The sequence below is a fragment of the Carica papaya genome, chromosome 4 (genome assembly GCF_054855325.1).
Source record: "Carica papaya isolate Zhongbai chromosome 4, ASM5485532v1, whole genome shotgun sequence".
Classification (NCBI taxonomy): domain Eukaryota; kingdom Viridiplantae; phylum Streptophyta; class Magnoliopsida; order Brassicales; family Caricaceae; genus Carica; species Carica papaya.
In genome coordinates, this window is record NC_142312.1 from 9,700,041 (window position 1) to 9,715,848 (window position 15,808).

The window sequence follows — 15,808 nt, forward strand, 5'->3', positions numbered from 1 at the left end:
TGAAGATAAGAAGTTGTTAATGATAAAAAAATATAAAATTTAAGATAACTAAAGAGATATATTGAAAAGAAAAAATATATTATATTCAATATGAATGTGATGCTGTTATAGAATGATATATAATCTATGTATAAATAGTGAAAATTATCTCTTTTCGTAACTGCCTATTTATTTTATTTAATTGCTATTTAATGTTCAATTATTTTGTTTTTAATTTTTTATAAACGTTGATTTAAAATTTTTCTCTAACTGAAATTTATTGTTTTAATAAAAAAAATAATTAATTCTAACAAAAATGACCATGATTTAAAACAAACCCAGTTACTTCAAAGTCTAAAAAGAGTAATAACTGTAAAGCACTGCTGTATATATAATTATAATCAGCATGTTATATATATATATATATATGTATGTATTCTATTACAGTAATAGGATCGTGATGTTTTTAAAGATTATAACTTGCTAGCAAGCTTGCTGATTCCAGATTATAAGGTATTCTATTACAGTAATAGGATCATGATGTTTTTAAAGATTATAACTTGCTAGCAAGCTTGCTGATTCCAGATTATAAGGTAGATTAAATTTGTAAGTGGCACATATATGTACATATACATATTCAGTATGTATAGTGTTAATTAATTGGTTGAAAGGATCAGTTTGGTCCTACAAGTCCCCTTCCAACCCAACAGTGTCTGCATGAATATAAACCAGTTTGATCCATCCGGCCTGTTACTTTTAAATTAGGGATAGAAGGTGGCTAGTGATGGGTCCGAAGATGAGAATTATTTCCCTCTGCATACATGACATTTTACTGTTTATATTGATTAGTTTTTATTTTGATTTAACCCCATTTTAAAACACCTTTTTAATATCTTAAAATCATGTGGTTTAGACCCAATCCACATACTCTTGTCGTGATTGGTTTATATTCCTTTTATGTATGTATAATATATCAACTTATATAAGATATTCAGTCACATCAGATTATATATTCTATATATATATATATTTATAATAGAAAAAGGATATTTTTCTTAAATCGAAATTATTTTTTAAAAAATATTAAAATTAGAAAATTTAGGAGATATAATCCTTATGGCGGATTCTCAGTTTTGTTTAACAGATACCAAAAATTATTGACTGGTGTATTGCTGTATTTTCATAAGAATGAATTCAATTGTTAGATGCCCTCTCAAAGGTATGGCTTTTAAAAAAAATAGGGTCCCTTGTTAATGACTTAAATAAGTGATTAACATGTTGATTAATGCTCATTATGGTTAATATTACTCTCTAATCTATTACTACCCCACTGAGTTTGATATTTAACCTACTTATTTCTCTACTTACTATTCCTTCTCTTTGCTTTTAAAATATTAATTAGTTGAAAAATAGTGTAAATGAACGTTTTATAAGAGGCCCAAGTACGGGTGCATATAAATATAAAAGTTAAAATGAACATCGATATCTAAATTACCCTCAAGCACACACATACTATATGTATATTGTATATATATAGGGTTGTATACATTGGTGGAGTAGTGAACTGTTGTCGTTCCTTGAGAAATAGATCTAGTAGCAATTAATTTATAAAGAAGGGAATTAAGGATGAGTAGAGGAGGCAGCTATGGCGGTGGTCAGAGTTCTTTAGGTTACCTGTTTGGATCGGATGAGCAGGCAAATGGATCTCCAGTTGTGCAGCCGGTTGCTTACCTTCCCCCATATGGTATTGATGATCATACCAACACATACACTGATCAGAAGCCCCCACAAAATCCTTCTAAAAACACAAATCCTTCAAATAATTATCCTAGAACTCAAGGCCAGAACTCAGGCAACTTCATTACAGTAAGTTCTAATATAATTATACTTTGACCTAATTAATTATATTTTATATATATATATATATGATGAATTGATAAACCTTGATCAGGATCGACCCACAACGAAGGTGAAATCAGTTCCTGGTGGAGGTTCATCTCTTGGTTACCTGTTTGGAGATAAGTGATTTTTCTCTTCGAAGTTACGCCAGCTACCTCAGCTCATTGGGTAGGGAATTATGTGTATTTTCTGTGGGTGTTTATATTAATATCAATACATGCATGCCAAATGATAAGGGACTTCTCCTCATGGCAGTGTTGGGTTTGCAATGGATTACTTATATCTAGCTATATAATTACAAGATATACAGTGTGTGTGTGTGTGTGTGTGTAAGTTTGATATTTTCATATATCTTTGCATATATGTATTGTCGATGAATTATATAAAAGTAATGAAATTAAGTATATATTGTTTACGTTCACAGCAGATGAATGACGGTGATTAAAGTGACTAGCTAGATGGTAATTTGCTTCTGTGGAAATTTTATTTCCTGAAGCAGAATTACTATTTTTATTTTAATATCTTATGTTGAAGATTTATTTCATGAGGTCTAAGTTAATATATAAAAGCTCATGTTGATTTTGGAGAAGAACAAATCCTACAGACACACATATATATATATATACGTTTGATATATTTCTGTTTCTTTACAAAAGAATATTAAATCTAAAGGTTGCTCCAAAAAAGAAAAGTTAACAAAAACTTTCGATTTGATATAATTATTATTGAATGTCGATTTGGAAGATATCAATGGAGGAGCTGAACAAAAAACCAGCCTTGATCTAAATCCCTTCATGTTTCTTCTTTCCTTCTTTTTGGTTGGAAGCTGTCTTCAGATTTTAAGTTTGTAAACCCTCTCTCCTTTGCGTTGCATCAATTAATAGAAATCCGAAATCCTTAAATCTTCAAACCCCTCTCTTAAGAGCGAATATAAAATTATTGACACCAACATCTAAATGTTGGAAGCTAACAGGATAGCAAATAATGCCAGAATAGATTATTTGGCAATCACATATTAACTTTTTAATTTGAGACACTAGTATTATTTATGATTGAATTTAGTTAAATGTCTCTACCGTAGGATATTAAACTCACAAAGCAGGAGGCTACACACATACAAGTAATGAACGCTACCCTCAAATTCAAGAAAACATAGAAAAATTATTACAGTTGATGTCCTCATCGGCAACTCCAAGATATATATAAATATATATAGAGAGTATACACAACTTAACACGTTTATAAATATCAGAGTACACAATTAAATACACTAATTAATCAACGGTGTTTTGATCTAATAGTTAAATTATCTAACTAATTTTATTTTTTATATGGACCTAAACAAAATGTTAAGAGCAATTAGTAGCCTCTTTCCTCAATACGGGCTCTGAAGATGTAGAATTTCCTAAACAGCTGATGGGCCTGAATATTTTATAAAACATTGAAACCCCAAGAAAGGCTGAAAGTTCCCGACCCTTCTCTTCTTTTCCTTGATTTTGTTTGGATCTTCCTCTTCAACGGGAACCCCACCAGAATTGCAGTAGACAAACAGACATTTACTTGCTGGTATGGATGCTCTCTCTCTCTCTCTCGTTATTTTCTGACATTAATATGCATATATTTCATTGTAATTTTGATTGTCTTTGTTTGGTGGACATTGTGATAATTTTGGTATTATGATCACTTGTCTAACGAAGGTACTTCAATTATTTTTTATTGGGTTTTTTTTATTTTTTATTATCTTGAAGGATTTATTGATGAATTCCTCTAAAGAAATGTTTTGATGAATTTATTATTGCTCGCGCCTCATTTTTAGATTTTTGGTTGTTAGAATTAAGATCAATATCTCAGACTGGGATAATTTCCTGAAATGAATCTCTTCTTTTGAAAAAAATGATTTACTTGAACAGGGTTTCAACAATTAAGGGTACACTTTTGAGCATGTTGCAGATTTTCTTCTTGATGTTTTTAGATTGTACAAGATTTCACCAAATGATAATAACTCGTGTCTTTTTGGACTAGAATTATAACTCTCTTATTTGATGTTTATTTTCCTGCTTCTTTTGCCCTGGACTGTGGATTTCCCAACCGGAAAATTATAATTAAGTACTGGTCCACACATGCGTGGAACTATCGCGTTATTGCCTGCAAAATACAAATTCAAGCCAATCTATCCTCCGACACGGCAATGGGGTAGGCACCATTCCCTCTTATATGTATATCGTACAAGTTCATAACTAAAAATTTATGACAAAGTGTCACTTAAATTCATAATGCTTTATATTATTGTACCCAGGTATTCTAGGCACTACCACACCAAAGGAACAAGGGAAGAATGATGCTAAGGAAGAAGGGGCTCTCAGGAAAGAAAAGGCTGATCCAATTTGTGTCATTGGAAAGCCTCCATCACTGCCCCCTGTTCTTGGACCACTTGTCGCGTTCTCACTATTGGAAACATGGATGAGTCGTGATGGAGATGATAGCTGACTGCTGGGTATGTATAGCTATTGATGCTTAACTGTTTGTGGATGAAACGGCCTTTCTACTTGGAAAGGAACTCTGATATTTGAATCAACAATTTGATTGCAAAGGCGAACAACTGAGATGCGAGAGTCCAAATTTTAATATATCCTGCTAGAAGTGGGTTGATGAAAGGTGCCAGAAGCATTGAATATATCTTTAGTAAGAATTGTAATATAACGTGTGGACTGTTTAAGAACCCTGCAGGAAACATGTTATCAGAAAATTTTAATGTAATGCTATGAATTCTCTTTTAAATATTGAAATGTGTAGAGGAGATGAACATACACACTGTAGCCTTTGGATATTCATCGAAAATGGAAGTCACATTCTTCAATACAGTCTGAATTCCTCGATGAGAAAATTAAACAGAAATACAATCATTGATAAATAGAATTCACTTCTCAAAGCAAAATCATCAGAAAAAGACAATCAACATTTACTATGTAATATTTGCACGAGTACCAGTACTATTCCTCCTGGTTTGATGGGTGATTCGATTAAAACCCTCCCTTCACTGCATTTAGAAAGTGTGTTTGTTAGTAAAAGAGTCTTGGTTGGTGAAAGAGATTCCCACCTCATAGGGTGAATCTGTTTATGCAGTACCTTATAACTAGTCTGCCCTCTTCTTTTTTGCATTTATAGAAGCTGCATCCTCTGGTGAAGGGGATTTGTGATCCTTTCCATTCTGCCATCGGTAAGAGGACCCTCGACAAGTTAAGAATCTACGAGAAGAAACTGTATATGTAAAGCGTACCAACCAGATGGTGATAGCAGATGATGTTACCTAGGTGCCAATTTACTGCAGCTGTATATTCATCTCCTTCACAAACACCTTCAATTTTAAACTTCACATGCTGACCCAGGCTCCTTGAAAGTTGGTCGAAGAAGTTAATAGCATCCTGTATTATTCAGTGTCAGCACTTCTTGGCTTTAGTTACACATGTTTCTTTGAAGATTAAAGTTTATTTCTTTTATTAGGAAGCTTTGAAGATCAAAGAAGCTACCTTTTTCCCTTGAAATGGCTTTGCAAAAGAGCACTCCTCAATATAGCAGTCTTCTGAGAAAAACTCTTTCAATTGCTTCAAATTCTTGTTGTTAATGGATTTGTAGAACTGTGTTATTGTGTCAGATGCAGAAACTGGAGCGAGTTCGAAACTGACATCATCTGCAGATGACATGATCAAATGTAATCTCCGGCTGTTGAACAATTGGCGATCTTTCTTTCTCCTTAAGGTTATGTGATGCTGCAATATCTTCATTTCATTCTTTTCAAGTAGATATGATCTTTTTAAGGGCAAGGAAGCAAAAGTTAGCCTTGCCGCGTTTTTGTAGTTGATCGTCTGCAATGCATTTTGGCCTGGGAAATTGAGAGAAGCCGCCATCTGCTGGTTACAAAGAGGAGAAGGACAGAGGATTATTAGGGTGTTGAATGTTTCTAAGAGACACAACTGGGGAGAATTAATAGCATTGAACCATCTATTACCGAGTGCAGCAAAGAATAAAGTGACATGTTTTGGCTTGTTAACATGGTTTCTTGGACATTCTTTCATGTGCTTAGGGTTCTGTTCCTTGTCTGTGTCTTCGCATGAAATCCAAGTATCTTTAGGACTTAAATCTTTTCTCTTTTTTAAGTATCCTAATATTTGTTTGTGAAGAGAATGTGTAATAAAGTTGATACTGAGTTAAAAGATTGTTTGGTCCTCTTCATGAAACCCAAAATATTTTACGAAGAGAATGTGTAAATATTGAAGTGATGTCATCATAAAATCAAAAGATCTAGAAACTTTTAGGTCTCTTATTTTTAGATTGTCATTCTACGTGCATATATGCATATAGATATATTAGTATATATGTATGTATGTTTGCTTGTGTCTATGTACCCGCATACAAACAATGTTCCACAGTGTCTTCTATATTGTGATTAGGAAAGCATCAGTTAGTTTTTATCCATTTGGTAAAAAAAAAAAAAAAATTTAAATTAATTTAACTTAGCCTTCATGATTGATCGAAGTAATTGACGAACAACAAAAAACTGAAATCGAACTGATCAATTTTAATCACAAAAAATTCGAATTTCACGATAAATTTTTTTTTCTCATATCTTATGTAATTAAATTTCATATACTAATAAGTTAATAGTAATATAACATTGTATATTGTTTTACATTTTTCTTATTTTATTGTATATAATAATTTATTTATTGAAATATATACACACACATGTATAATTATTTATGTACACTTATAATAGAACTGGGCAGTGTTCCTGGGTGCTATTTTTTTTAATCGATTTTGGCAGGGTAGAATTTCAGATGGTAAGTTAGGTAACAAATATATGATATTTATTTATTTTAATAGAAACTCTGTATTAAAAATTTAATTTGTCAATTTAAAATAATAACACCGATTTACATTTTAAAATTGTAACTTGCCTTAAAATTTAAGTTTGTGAGATTATTTACAAATAAAATTTACTATTTAACTTATTCGAGAATTTAGTTTATAATACTTCTTATTTGAGTCAGAAATTGATACTAAAACTTAATGTAAGCTATAAATTATAAATTTGTGATTTCAGATAGTAACATTAACTTAGAACTTAAATAATGATTTAGGTCCGGATTTGAAATGGTCTTGAAATAAAATTTAAAATTTACTTGAGTTAAATTTAAAATGTATGACTTTAAATTTTACATTATCTCACTGTAAATAAAGATCGTAACTCATAAACTAGATCTATGATCCAGAGGATGTCCCTTACAATGACCTTGAGCCAAGAACATGTCCCAGTATAGGTAAACAATTGTTGATTTTTATAATTAGGATGTTTCAAATATAAATTTTGTAAAATTCACCTAAGAAAAAAATAATAATAATAAAATTGGAGTTTGGATGTAAATAAAAATTTTTTTTAAAATTTGAAGATTTTAATTAATTTTAGGGACCTAAATGAAAGTTGGTAGGAAAAAGGAGGGTAAAAAATATAAATAAGAAGAAGTTGAAGGGGGCAAAGGAAATAAGGAGAATAGATGGCCCAGATCAGACCGCTTGAGGAAATCAGATGGAGGAGATTTAAAAGAAAATGAACCGTCCAGATCGAGTCATGAATATCTAACGGTTGAGGGAACAGATATAAACGGGGAAGAGATTAGGTTTTTTCATTTTGAGAGGAGAAGCCGAAAAGATGAAAGGAGAAAGAGAGAGAGAGGCGATCGGGGAGATGAGGAAGAAGACAATCGTACGGGGAAGCCGAGAGAGAGAAAATAGAGAGGAAAGAAGAGAGAGGCCGGAAGGGAAGAGGGGAAAGGAAAAGAAAAGAGAGAAAAAGGGAAGAGAAAGGGAGTGGCCAAGCGAGAGGAAGGGAAGCCGAGAACGTCCACGCAAGGGGAGAGGAGAGATAGAGAGAACTGCGAAGGAGGAAGAAAAAGAAAGGGAATCACGGCCGAGGAGCATCGTGTGACGGCAGAATCCAAACCTGAGGCTATTCGAGTTTTCGAGCACCGGACCTGAGTTAGGTGCATTCCTTTTCTTCTTTCGGTTTGTGCTTTTGACCAAATAAATGTTCATGTATGTGTGTGTCTGTAGGTTTATGAGCTAAAGGACCGCAGGGTGACTGATAGGGGGCAACCGGGAGCCAAGCCGAGGCCAAATCGCCCACGCCAAAAGGTAAAATAAATTTTTTTTTAAGTTTTGGGTGGTTGAGCAATGGTGGGTCGGTGTTGGTGTTGGGCTGGCCGCACAGGCTCGGTTGGGCCACCTACCCGTGCGAGAACTGAGGAAGTTTCCTTGGAAATGGGGAAAGCCGACCCATTCGGGAAGTCGAAGGGTCTTCTCCGAGCATGAGAACTCGATCCACCATTTTGGAGTTCCGATTCACCGTTCGAGAAGCTGAAAAGTCTTCATCGGAAAATGAAAATCCAACTTGAATCTAAAAAGTTTTTTTCTCGAAAAACGTAAATCCAATTCGCCGAACGGGGAGCCAAAAAATTTTTTGGATATGAATTCTGATAATTTCAGGTGTTCCGTTAAGTGGTCGTTGGAACCCGTAATTTAATTAAATTAATTTTTAGTATTTTAATTAATTATGTCGTGTGTACAGAAAAATTTAGACATTCAGCCAGATCTGGGAAGACACATAGGAGTGTAAGTATTTTAACATCTAAATCGAATTAAATTTCAAAATGTGCATTCATTTTATAAAAATTATTAATTTTGAAAAACAGAACCCAAATTATGATCAGTAAACTTAAGCAATTAGAACTCTATGAGGAGATGAAACCAGAAAATAAACCTAATGGACTGAGAGTTATTTGAACTGACTTATTTAGACTGATGAAATATGAAATTGAAAACAAAAATTCCCAATTAAGGAAAAATTTAAAAGGAAAAAGAAATAAAATAAAAAAGGTAAAAATAGAAAGAAAAAGAAATAATTGAGGTTAAGAAATGATCATTTAAACAAATTAAGAATTTTGGAATGAGAGAGTAGGAGTGAATAGGGTAAGGACCCTGAATACCTTCCCGTTTAGTCTGAATAGAGGAGGAAAGTGTGTGTGTACTGAAGTTCAGTGGGCATGGTGAACCTGCATATGGATAGAGTCTGAAGCCTAATCCAGACGTGGATAGACATTCGTGTGAGTGTGGGTCACCTAGCGAACGTACCTGTTGTGGTCATTGTATGATTTGTACGTGTGTTATCCATTCGATGGGGGGGATTCATTTCACATTTTTTCGATGATGACATAAACGACATCGCATGATGAAACCATAGAAATGACCGTTCGAGTGTATCTGTAATATTTTGTGTGTGTGTGATTATGTTTTGAGATTATGAATGATATTCGAGTGTATCTATATTCTTTTGAGAGTATGAAGATATACATTTGAGTTTTGTATGTGATATTCGAGAGAATTCATCAGATCGATAAGGGACATGTGAAATAGTGAAAATAAGAACATGAATTTTGCACTGAAATATTTTTATTGCTTTTGTTTCTTATCGTGTGTTTTACATGAAATTTTATCTGGGTTGAGAGAATATGAATACTTATTGAGTTGGTGAAACTCATTAAATTTCACCTTGATATTTTTTAGAGGAGAATGAAGAGTCAGCATCGCTGCCAGACGAGTAGAACCTATAAAAAAAGTTATTGTTTTTGTATATTTTGTGAGTATTCGAAAAGTTTTATTTTGTACTGTTAGACTCTAAATTCTGACATCATGTTTGTATATACAGTTATTGTACATATCACATAGGACGTCAGATTGTATTATATTTTTAATTTATGCATGTATATATTTTATTAGCCCACTGCATGAAAATAACATGAGCAAGAATTGCGCATCATATCGAGTATCGGGCGTGACAGGTTGTATCAGAGCCCACATTCCTAGAATCATCCCTTGTGCATGAGGTTTTAGAGTTTAAATATAATATTTTGCAACTATTTGGGTGTTGAGAAGTAGGAAACATTATTTTGAAATGTTCTAATTCATTCTTTTTTGAATGAAGTGTTATAAGATGAGACGTGGACGGACTCTACCGGAGCAACCTCCCAAATAAATGTTTTTACATGAGCATATTGACTGGCTATACCACATGGTAAAAGAGCCTGTTAACCAGTCTAGAGAAGGGATACCTAGCCCTCCTCCAGTACTGGCTCCATACACTTCAGAACCAGTCGTTATGGATCCAGACTGTCATAGAAAGTTCTTGAGACTCCATCCTCATACATTTGCTGGTACCAAGAATTTTATTAAAGCTGAAGAATGGTTAAAAGGAATTGAAAAGGTATTCAGAGTTTTAGGGGTGACTTCTGAACAGAAAGTTATCCTAGCTACGTACCTGCTTGTGGGTGAAGCTGACCGTTGGTGGGAATTCAGACAGACTACCTTACCTGTTCCCATCACCTGGGAGATATTTCTGGGGGCGTTCAACGCCGAGTACTTTCCAGCACGACTCTGACACTAAAAAGTGTTAGAGTTCATGTAGCTTACTCAGGGAAACTTGTTAATGGTTGAATATGCTCGAAGATTCACTGAGTTAACCCATTTTGCTCCAACCATATTGACTGATGAAGGATAGAGGGTGAGAAAATTTCAGTGGGGGTACGTCCAAAGATCTAGGATGCTCTTGCAGTTCTAGAATTGAAGACCTATGATGAGGTTTTGACGAAAGCAGAAATAGTAGAAAGTAGATTGAGAGGTTTTTCTTCGGGAGCATGCAGTTCTAGACCCTCAGTACATCCGATAAAACAGATTTCAGGGTTTAGTTCACAAGATAAGAGATCCAGAATAGTAACTGAAGTATCTTCTAGACCACCATCATCTCCTAGTAGGGCATCGACCTGTCGTACTTGTGGAAAAAAATCATGGTAATAAGCCGTGCCATCATGTCACTCGATCCTGTTTTAAGTATGGTAGCTAAAAACATCTGATCTGTAACTGCCCATTTATGAAAGAACAACCAGAAGCTCAAAGACAGAGACGAGTGTACACACTTACTGCAGCAAATGCTGAAGCGAACCCAGACGTGGTTCAAGGTACGTATCCTGTCTCAAAGAGCCTAGCTCAGGTATTAGTAGATCCTAGTTCCACACACTCATTCGTGTCATACACTTTTGTACCATGATTGAGTGTTACACCTATTTATTTGGGGCATATCTTAATGATATCTACACCAAGCATAGAGGTATTACTTTCTGATGTTATCTATAAAAGTTGTATAATAGAGATAGCTGGTAGGGGAATTAAAAATAAATTTGGTACTTTTAGATGTGAGGAATTTTGATGTAATTATATGAATGGACCAGCTAGCAGCTCATTACGTGACTTTAGATTAACGTAACGAGAAAGTTGTATTTAATATCCTTAAGGAAGATGTTATTTACCACGTAGTATAGTTATATAATTTATTGAGCATAACATGTAAATGTTGACGTGGTAGGTGATAAAAATAAGAAGGTTGATTTTTATGATGTGTTGGTAGTGCGTGAGTATCCAGATATGTTCCCTGGCGAACTTCCAAGATTATCTCCAGACCGTGAAATATAATTTTCCATTAATCTACAACCAGACACCCAACCAATCTCCATTGCTCCTTACAGACTAGTGAGAGTTGAAATGGAAGAATTAAAGAAGCAATTAACAAAATTTCGAGAGAAAGGATTCATTCGCCCTAGTGTTTCTCCTTGGAGTGCTCCTGTAACATTTGCCAATAAGAAAGACGGAATCAAGCGAATGTGCATTGATTATAGACAACTAAACCGGGTCACCATCAAGAATAAATACCCTTTGCCCGGAATTGATGACCTATTTGATCAATTACAAGGTGTGCAGATATTTTCCAAGATTGATTTACGATTTGGTTACCATCAAGTGAAGATTAAACCCGAGAATATTTCAAAAACCACCTTTAGAACCAGGTATGGCTATTACGAATTCTTGGTCTTAACTTTTGGATTGACGAATGCCTCAACAGTATTTATAGACATGATGAATTGGATGTTTAAGTCTTGGTTAGATCAATTTGTTATTATATTCATAGATGATAGATTAATTTATTTCAAGAGTCGAGAAGAACACGTTGAACACTTAAAACAAGTTCTGAAAACTCTTATAAAATAAAAGTTGTATGTAAAATAGAGTAAGTGTGCATTCTGTCTCGAACAGATCGCTTTTTTGGGTCATGTAGTTTCTAAAGACGGAATATCTGTAGATCCAGCAAAAGTTGAGTCTATCGTGGGATTGGAACATCCCACTATGGTAAAGGGTGTTCGAAAATGTTTGGGTATGGTTGGATACTACTGCCAATTTGTGAAATAATTCTCTAAGATTGCAGCCCCTCTTACCCAGCTTACTAAGAAGGATGTTAAGTTTGAATAGAATTTAAACTGTGAAAATAGTTTCAGAGAACTCAAAGACCAACTTGTGACGGCTCTAATACTAACACTACCTAATGGATTAGGGGGTTTTGTAGTACATACTAATGCGTCAGGCCAGGGTTTAAGATGTGTGTTAATGCAATATAGCAGAGTCATCATCTATAAGTCGAGACAATTAAAAAGTCATGAACGAAATTACCTGACCCATGACTTGGAATTAGCTACAATTGTTCATGTCCTTAAGATCTGACGTCATTATCTATGTGGAGAGATGTTTGAGATTTATACTGATTACAGAAATCTTAAATATCCCTTTACATAGAGAAAATTGAACATGCATTAGCGTAGATGGATAGATCTTTTTTAGGACTATGATTGCAAGATATCCTACCATCCGGAGAAATAAAATGTGGTGGTTGATACATTGAGTCGCAGTACCTCCGACATGATTGCAAAGCTAGTAGCTTCTGAATACAAGATTCTAAAGACCTTACAAGAATTACAATGGGGTATTCACAAACAGAGAATTTATATAGTCAGCTTGAGAATTGAGCCAATATTAATTCAGAAAATTAAAGATGCTCAAGAAATTGACACTACTGTAGGGACCTTGAAGAAAGAAATTGAACAGGGTTTAAGGTCTGACTTCAGAGTTCACGATGATGGGCTGCTTCGATTTAAAGGAGGATTGTGCATTTCGGATGACCCTAACTTGAAGAGACTCATATTAGAGGAAGCACATAATTCTAAGTTTATCATACACCCAAGCATCACCAAAATGTATTGGAGTCTCAGTATTGGTAGATTGAGATAAAGAAAAATATTTTCGAATTTGTTAGTAAATGTCTCACATGTCAGAGGATTAAAGCCGAACACCAAAAGTAAGGGGATTACTTCGACCCTTACTAATTCTAGAGTGGATGTGGGAACACATCACTATGGACCTTGTGATGGGTTTGCTTAGGACTAGATTGAACCATGATACTATTTGAGTGATAGTGGACCGATTAACGAAGTCAGCCCATTTTCTACCAATAAAAGCTACAGATCCTCTAGATAAACTTGTCAGATTATATATTAAAGAAGTTATTAGACTTCATGGAATTCCGGTATCAGTAGTTTTAGATCGAGATGTTCGTTTCACCTCTAAGTTTTGGACAAGCCTTCAACAGGCCTTAGGTACCACTTTATCATTTAGCACAACATTTCACCCACAAACGAATGGCCAAACGAAAAGAACCATCCAAATATTAAAAGATATGCTCAGGGCTTGTGCACTAGAGATTGGAGGAAACTGGGACGACCATCTACTATTGATTAAATTCGCCTATAACAATAGCTATCAGTCCAGTATTAGTGCAGCTCACATATGAAGCACTTTATGGTAGACCCTGTAAATCTCATATGTGTTGGGAAGAAATTGGGGACAAAAAATTAATTGGACCCGAATTAATTGAAGAAACTACCTCCAAGATTGTTCTAATTAAGAAAAACTTTCAAACTGTCCAAAGTAGACAGAAAAGTTATGCAGATAACCGTAGGAGTTTGAAATTTGAAACAGGAGATTATGTGTTCTTGAACATATCACCAATGAAAAGCCTTATGAGATTTGAGAAGAAAGACAAATTGAGCCCTCGTTTCATTGGACCATTCGAAATACTAGAAAGAATTGGATCTACTACTTACCGATTGACATTGCCACTAGAGTTAGCTAATGTTCATGATATATTTCATATGTCCATGTTACGTAAATATCATCCTGATTCATCATATATTATTCAGTGTGAGAAAATTCATGTTGAAGAAAATATGCCCTATCAGGAAATGCCCATAGAAATATTGGAGAAACAGGAACGCGTATTGAGGAATAAGACTATTCTAATGGTCAAAGGATTCTGACGACATCATTCGTCAGCGGAAGCTACTTGGACAACTAAAGATTCGATATGAGCTCCATTTTTTCACCTACTGTAAAGACATATCAAACTTGGAGGACCAAAATTTTATAACGATGGAGAATTGTAATATCCACCTAAGAAAAAAATAATAATAAAATTGGAGTTTAGATGTAAATAAAAAGAATTTTTAAAATTTGGGGCTTTTAATTAATCTCAGAGACCTAAATGAAAGTGGGTAAGAAAAATGAGGGCAAATAACATAAATAAGGAGAAGTGGAAGGGGGCAAAGGAAATCAAGATAATGGACGGCCCAGATCGGACCGCTTGAGGAGATCGGATGGAGGAGATTTAAAAGAAAACGGACAACCCAAATCGAGTCATGAAGTTCCAACGGTTGAGGGAACATATATAAAAGGGGAAAAGATTAAGGTTCTTTTATTTTGAGGGGAGAAGCCGAAAAGAAAAAGGGAGAAATAGAGAGGTGATCGGGGAGAGGAGGAAGAAGACAGTCATACGGGGAAGCCAAGAGAGAGAAAAAAGAGTGAAAAGAAGAGAGAGGCCGGAAGGGAAGAGGGAAGGGGAAAAGAAAAGAGAGAAAAAGGGAAGGGAAAAGGAGTGGCCAAGTGGGAGGAAGGGAAGCCGAGAACGACCACACAAGGGAAAAAGAGAGAGAGAGAGAAAACAACAGAGGAGGAAGAAGAAAAAAGGGAATTGCGGTCGAGGAGCATTGTGTGACAGTGGAATCCAAACTCGAGGCTATTCAGGTTTTCGAGCACTGGACCTGAGTTATGTGCGTTCCTTTTCTTCTTTCGATTTGTGCTTTTGATCAAATGAGTGTTCATGTGTGTGTGTTGTAGGTTGAAGAGCTAAAAGACCGCGGGATGACTGAGAGGAGGCGACCTGAAGCCAAGCCAAGGCCAAATCACTTACCCCGAAAGGTAAAACAGTTTTTTTTTCAAGTTTTAGGGGTGGTTGAGCGGCGATGGGGCGGGGTTGGTGTCGGGTTTGTCGCGTGAGCTCGGCTAGCCACCTAATTGCGCAGGAACTGAGGAGATTTTCTCGGGAATGGGGAAATTCGACCCATTTAGAAAGCCGAAGGGTCCTCCCCGAGCATGGAAACCTGATATACCATTTTGGAGTTTTGATTTGCCATTCGAGAAGCTGAAAAGTTTTTGTCAGAAAACGTGAATTCGATTCGCTGAATGGGGAGTCAAAAGGTTTTTCATATGCAGATTCCGATAATATAAGGTATTACGTTGGATGGTCGTTGGAATCTATAATTTAATTACATTAATTTTTAGTATTTTGAAGTATTTTAATTAATTATGTCGTGTGTACAGAAAATATTGGACATTCAGGCGAATCTGGAAAGACGCGTAAGAGTGTGAGTATTTCTAAGTCTCAACCGGGTTAAATTTCGAAATGTGCATTAATTTTATAAAAATTATGAATTTTAAAATTAAGCAGACATTGGCCCAATTTTGATGAAATAACAAAATCCAAATTATGATCAGTAAATCTAAGCAATTGGAACCTTGAGGAAACAAAACTAGAAAACAGACCCAATAGACTAAAAGTTATTTGGACTGATGAAATATGAAATTGAAAAGAAAAATTTCTAATTAA

General features: G+C 34.9%; 2 protein-coding genes across 2 annotated transcripts; one reads left to right on the forward strand and one right to left on the reverse strand.

Moving 5' to 3' along the window:
* Window positions 1–1,438: 1,438 nt before the first annotated feature.
* SP1L5 (SPIRAL1-like5) lies at window positions 1,439–2,293 on the forward strand. Its single transcript, XM_022032245.2, has 2 exons — window positions 1,439–1,845; window positions 1,931–2,293. Exons 1-2 carry the CDS (start codon window positions 1,606–1,608, stop codon window positions 2,003–2,005), a joined length of 315 nt encoding a protein of 104 aa, XP_021887937.1. The 5' UTR covers window positions 1,439–1,605; the 3' UTR covers window positions 2,006–2,293.
* Window positions 2,294–4,112: 1,819 nt separating this feature from the next.
* Window positions 4,113–5,816, reverse strand: LOC110807206 (Nuclear transport factor 2 (NTF2) family protein). The gene is made up of 6 exons (XM_022032253.2): window positions 5,406–5,816; window positions 5,186–5,300; window positions 5,005–5,086; window positions 4,864–4,915; window positions 4,687–4,741; window positions 4,113–4,599 (listed from the first exon to the last, which is right to left on the reverse strand). Exons 1-6 carry the CDS (start codon window positions 5,781–5,783, stop codon window positions 4,421–4,423), a joined length of 861 nt encoding a protein of 286 aa, XP_021887945.2. The 5' UTR covers window positions 5,784–5,816; the 3' UTR covers window positions 4,113–4,420.
* Window positions 5,817–15,808: the final 9,992 nt, after the last annotated feature.

Bases quoted from the DNA above. Each gene is read 5' to 3' on its own strand.
- LOC110807206 (XM_022032253.2), bottom strand. From the start codon at position 5,783: ATGGCGGCTTCTCTCAATTTCCCAGGCCAAAATGCATTGCAGACGATC. The intron at 4,916-5,004 runs GTACTGCATAAA...TTCTAAATGCAG, and splicing joins GAGGGCAGACTAGTTATAAG to TGAAGGGAGGGTTTTAATCG. The intron at 4,742-4,863 runs GTACTCGTGCAA...CGAGGAATTCAG, and splicing joins AACCAGGAGGAATAGTACTG to ACTGTATTGAAGAATGTGAC.
- SP1L5 (XM_022032245.2), top strand. From the start codon at position 1,606: ATGAGTAGAGGAGGCAGCTATGGCGGTGGTCAGAGTTCTTTAGGTTAC. The intron at 1,846-1,930 runs GTAAGTTCTAAT...AACCTTGATCAG, and splicing joins ACTCAGGCAACTTCATTACA to GATCGACCCACAACGAAGGT.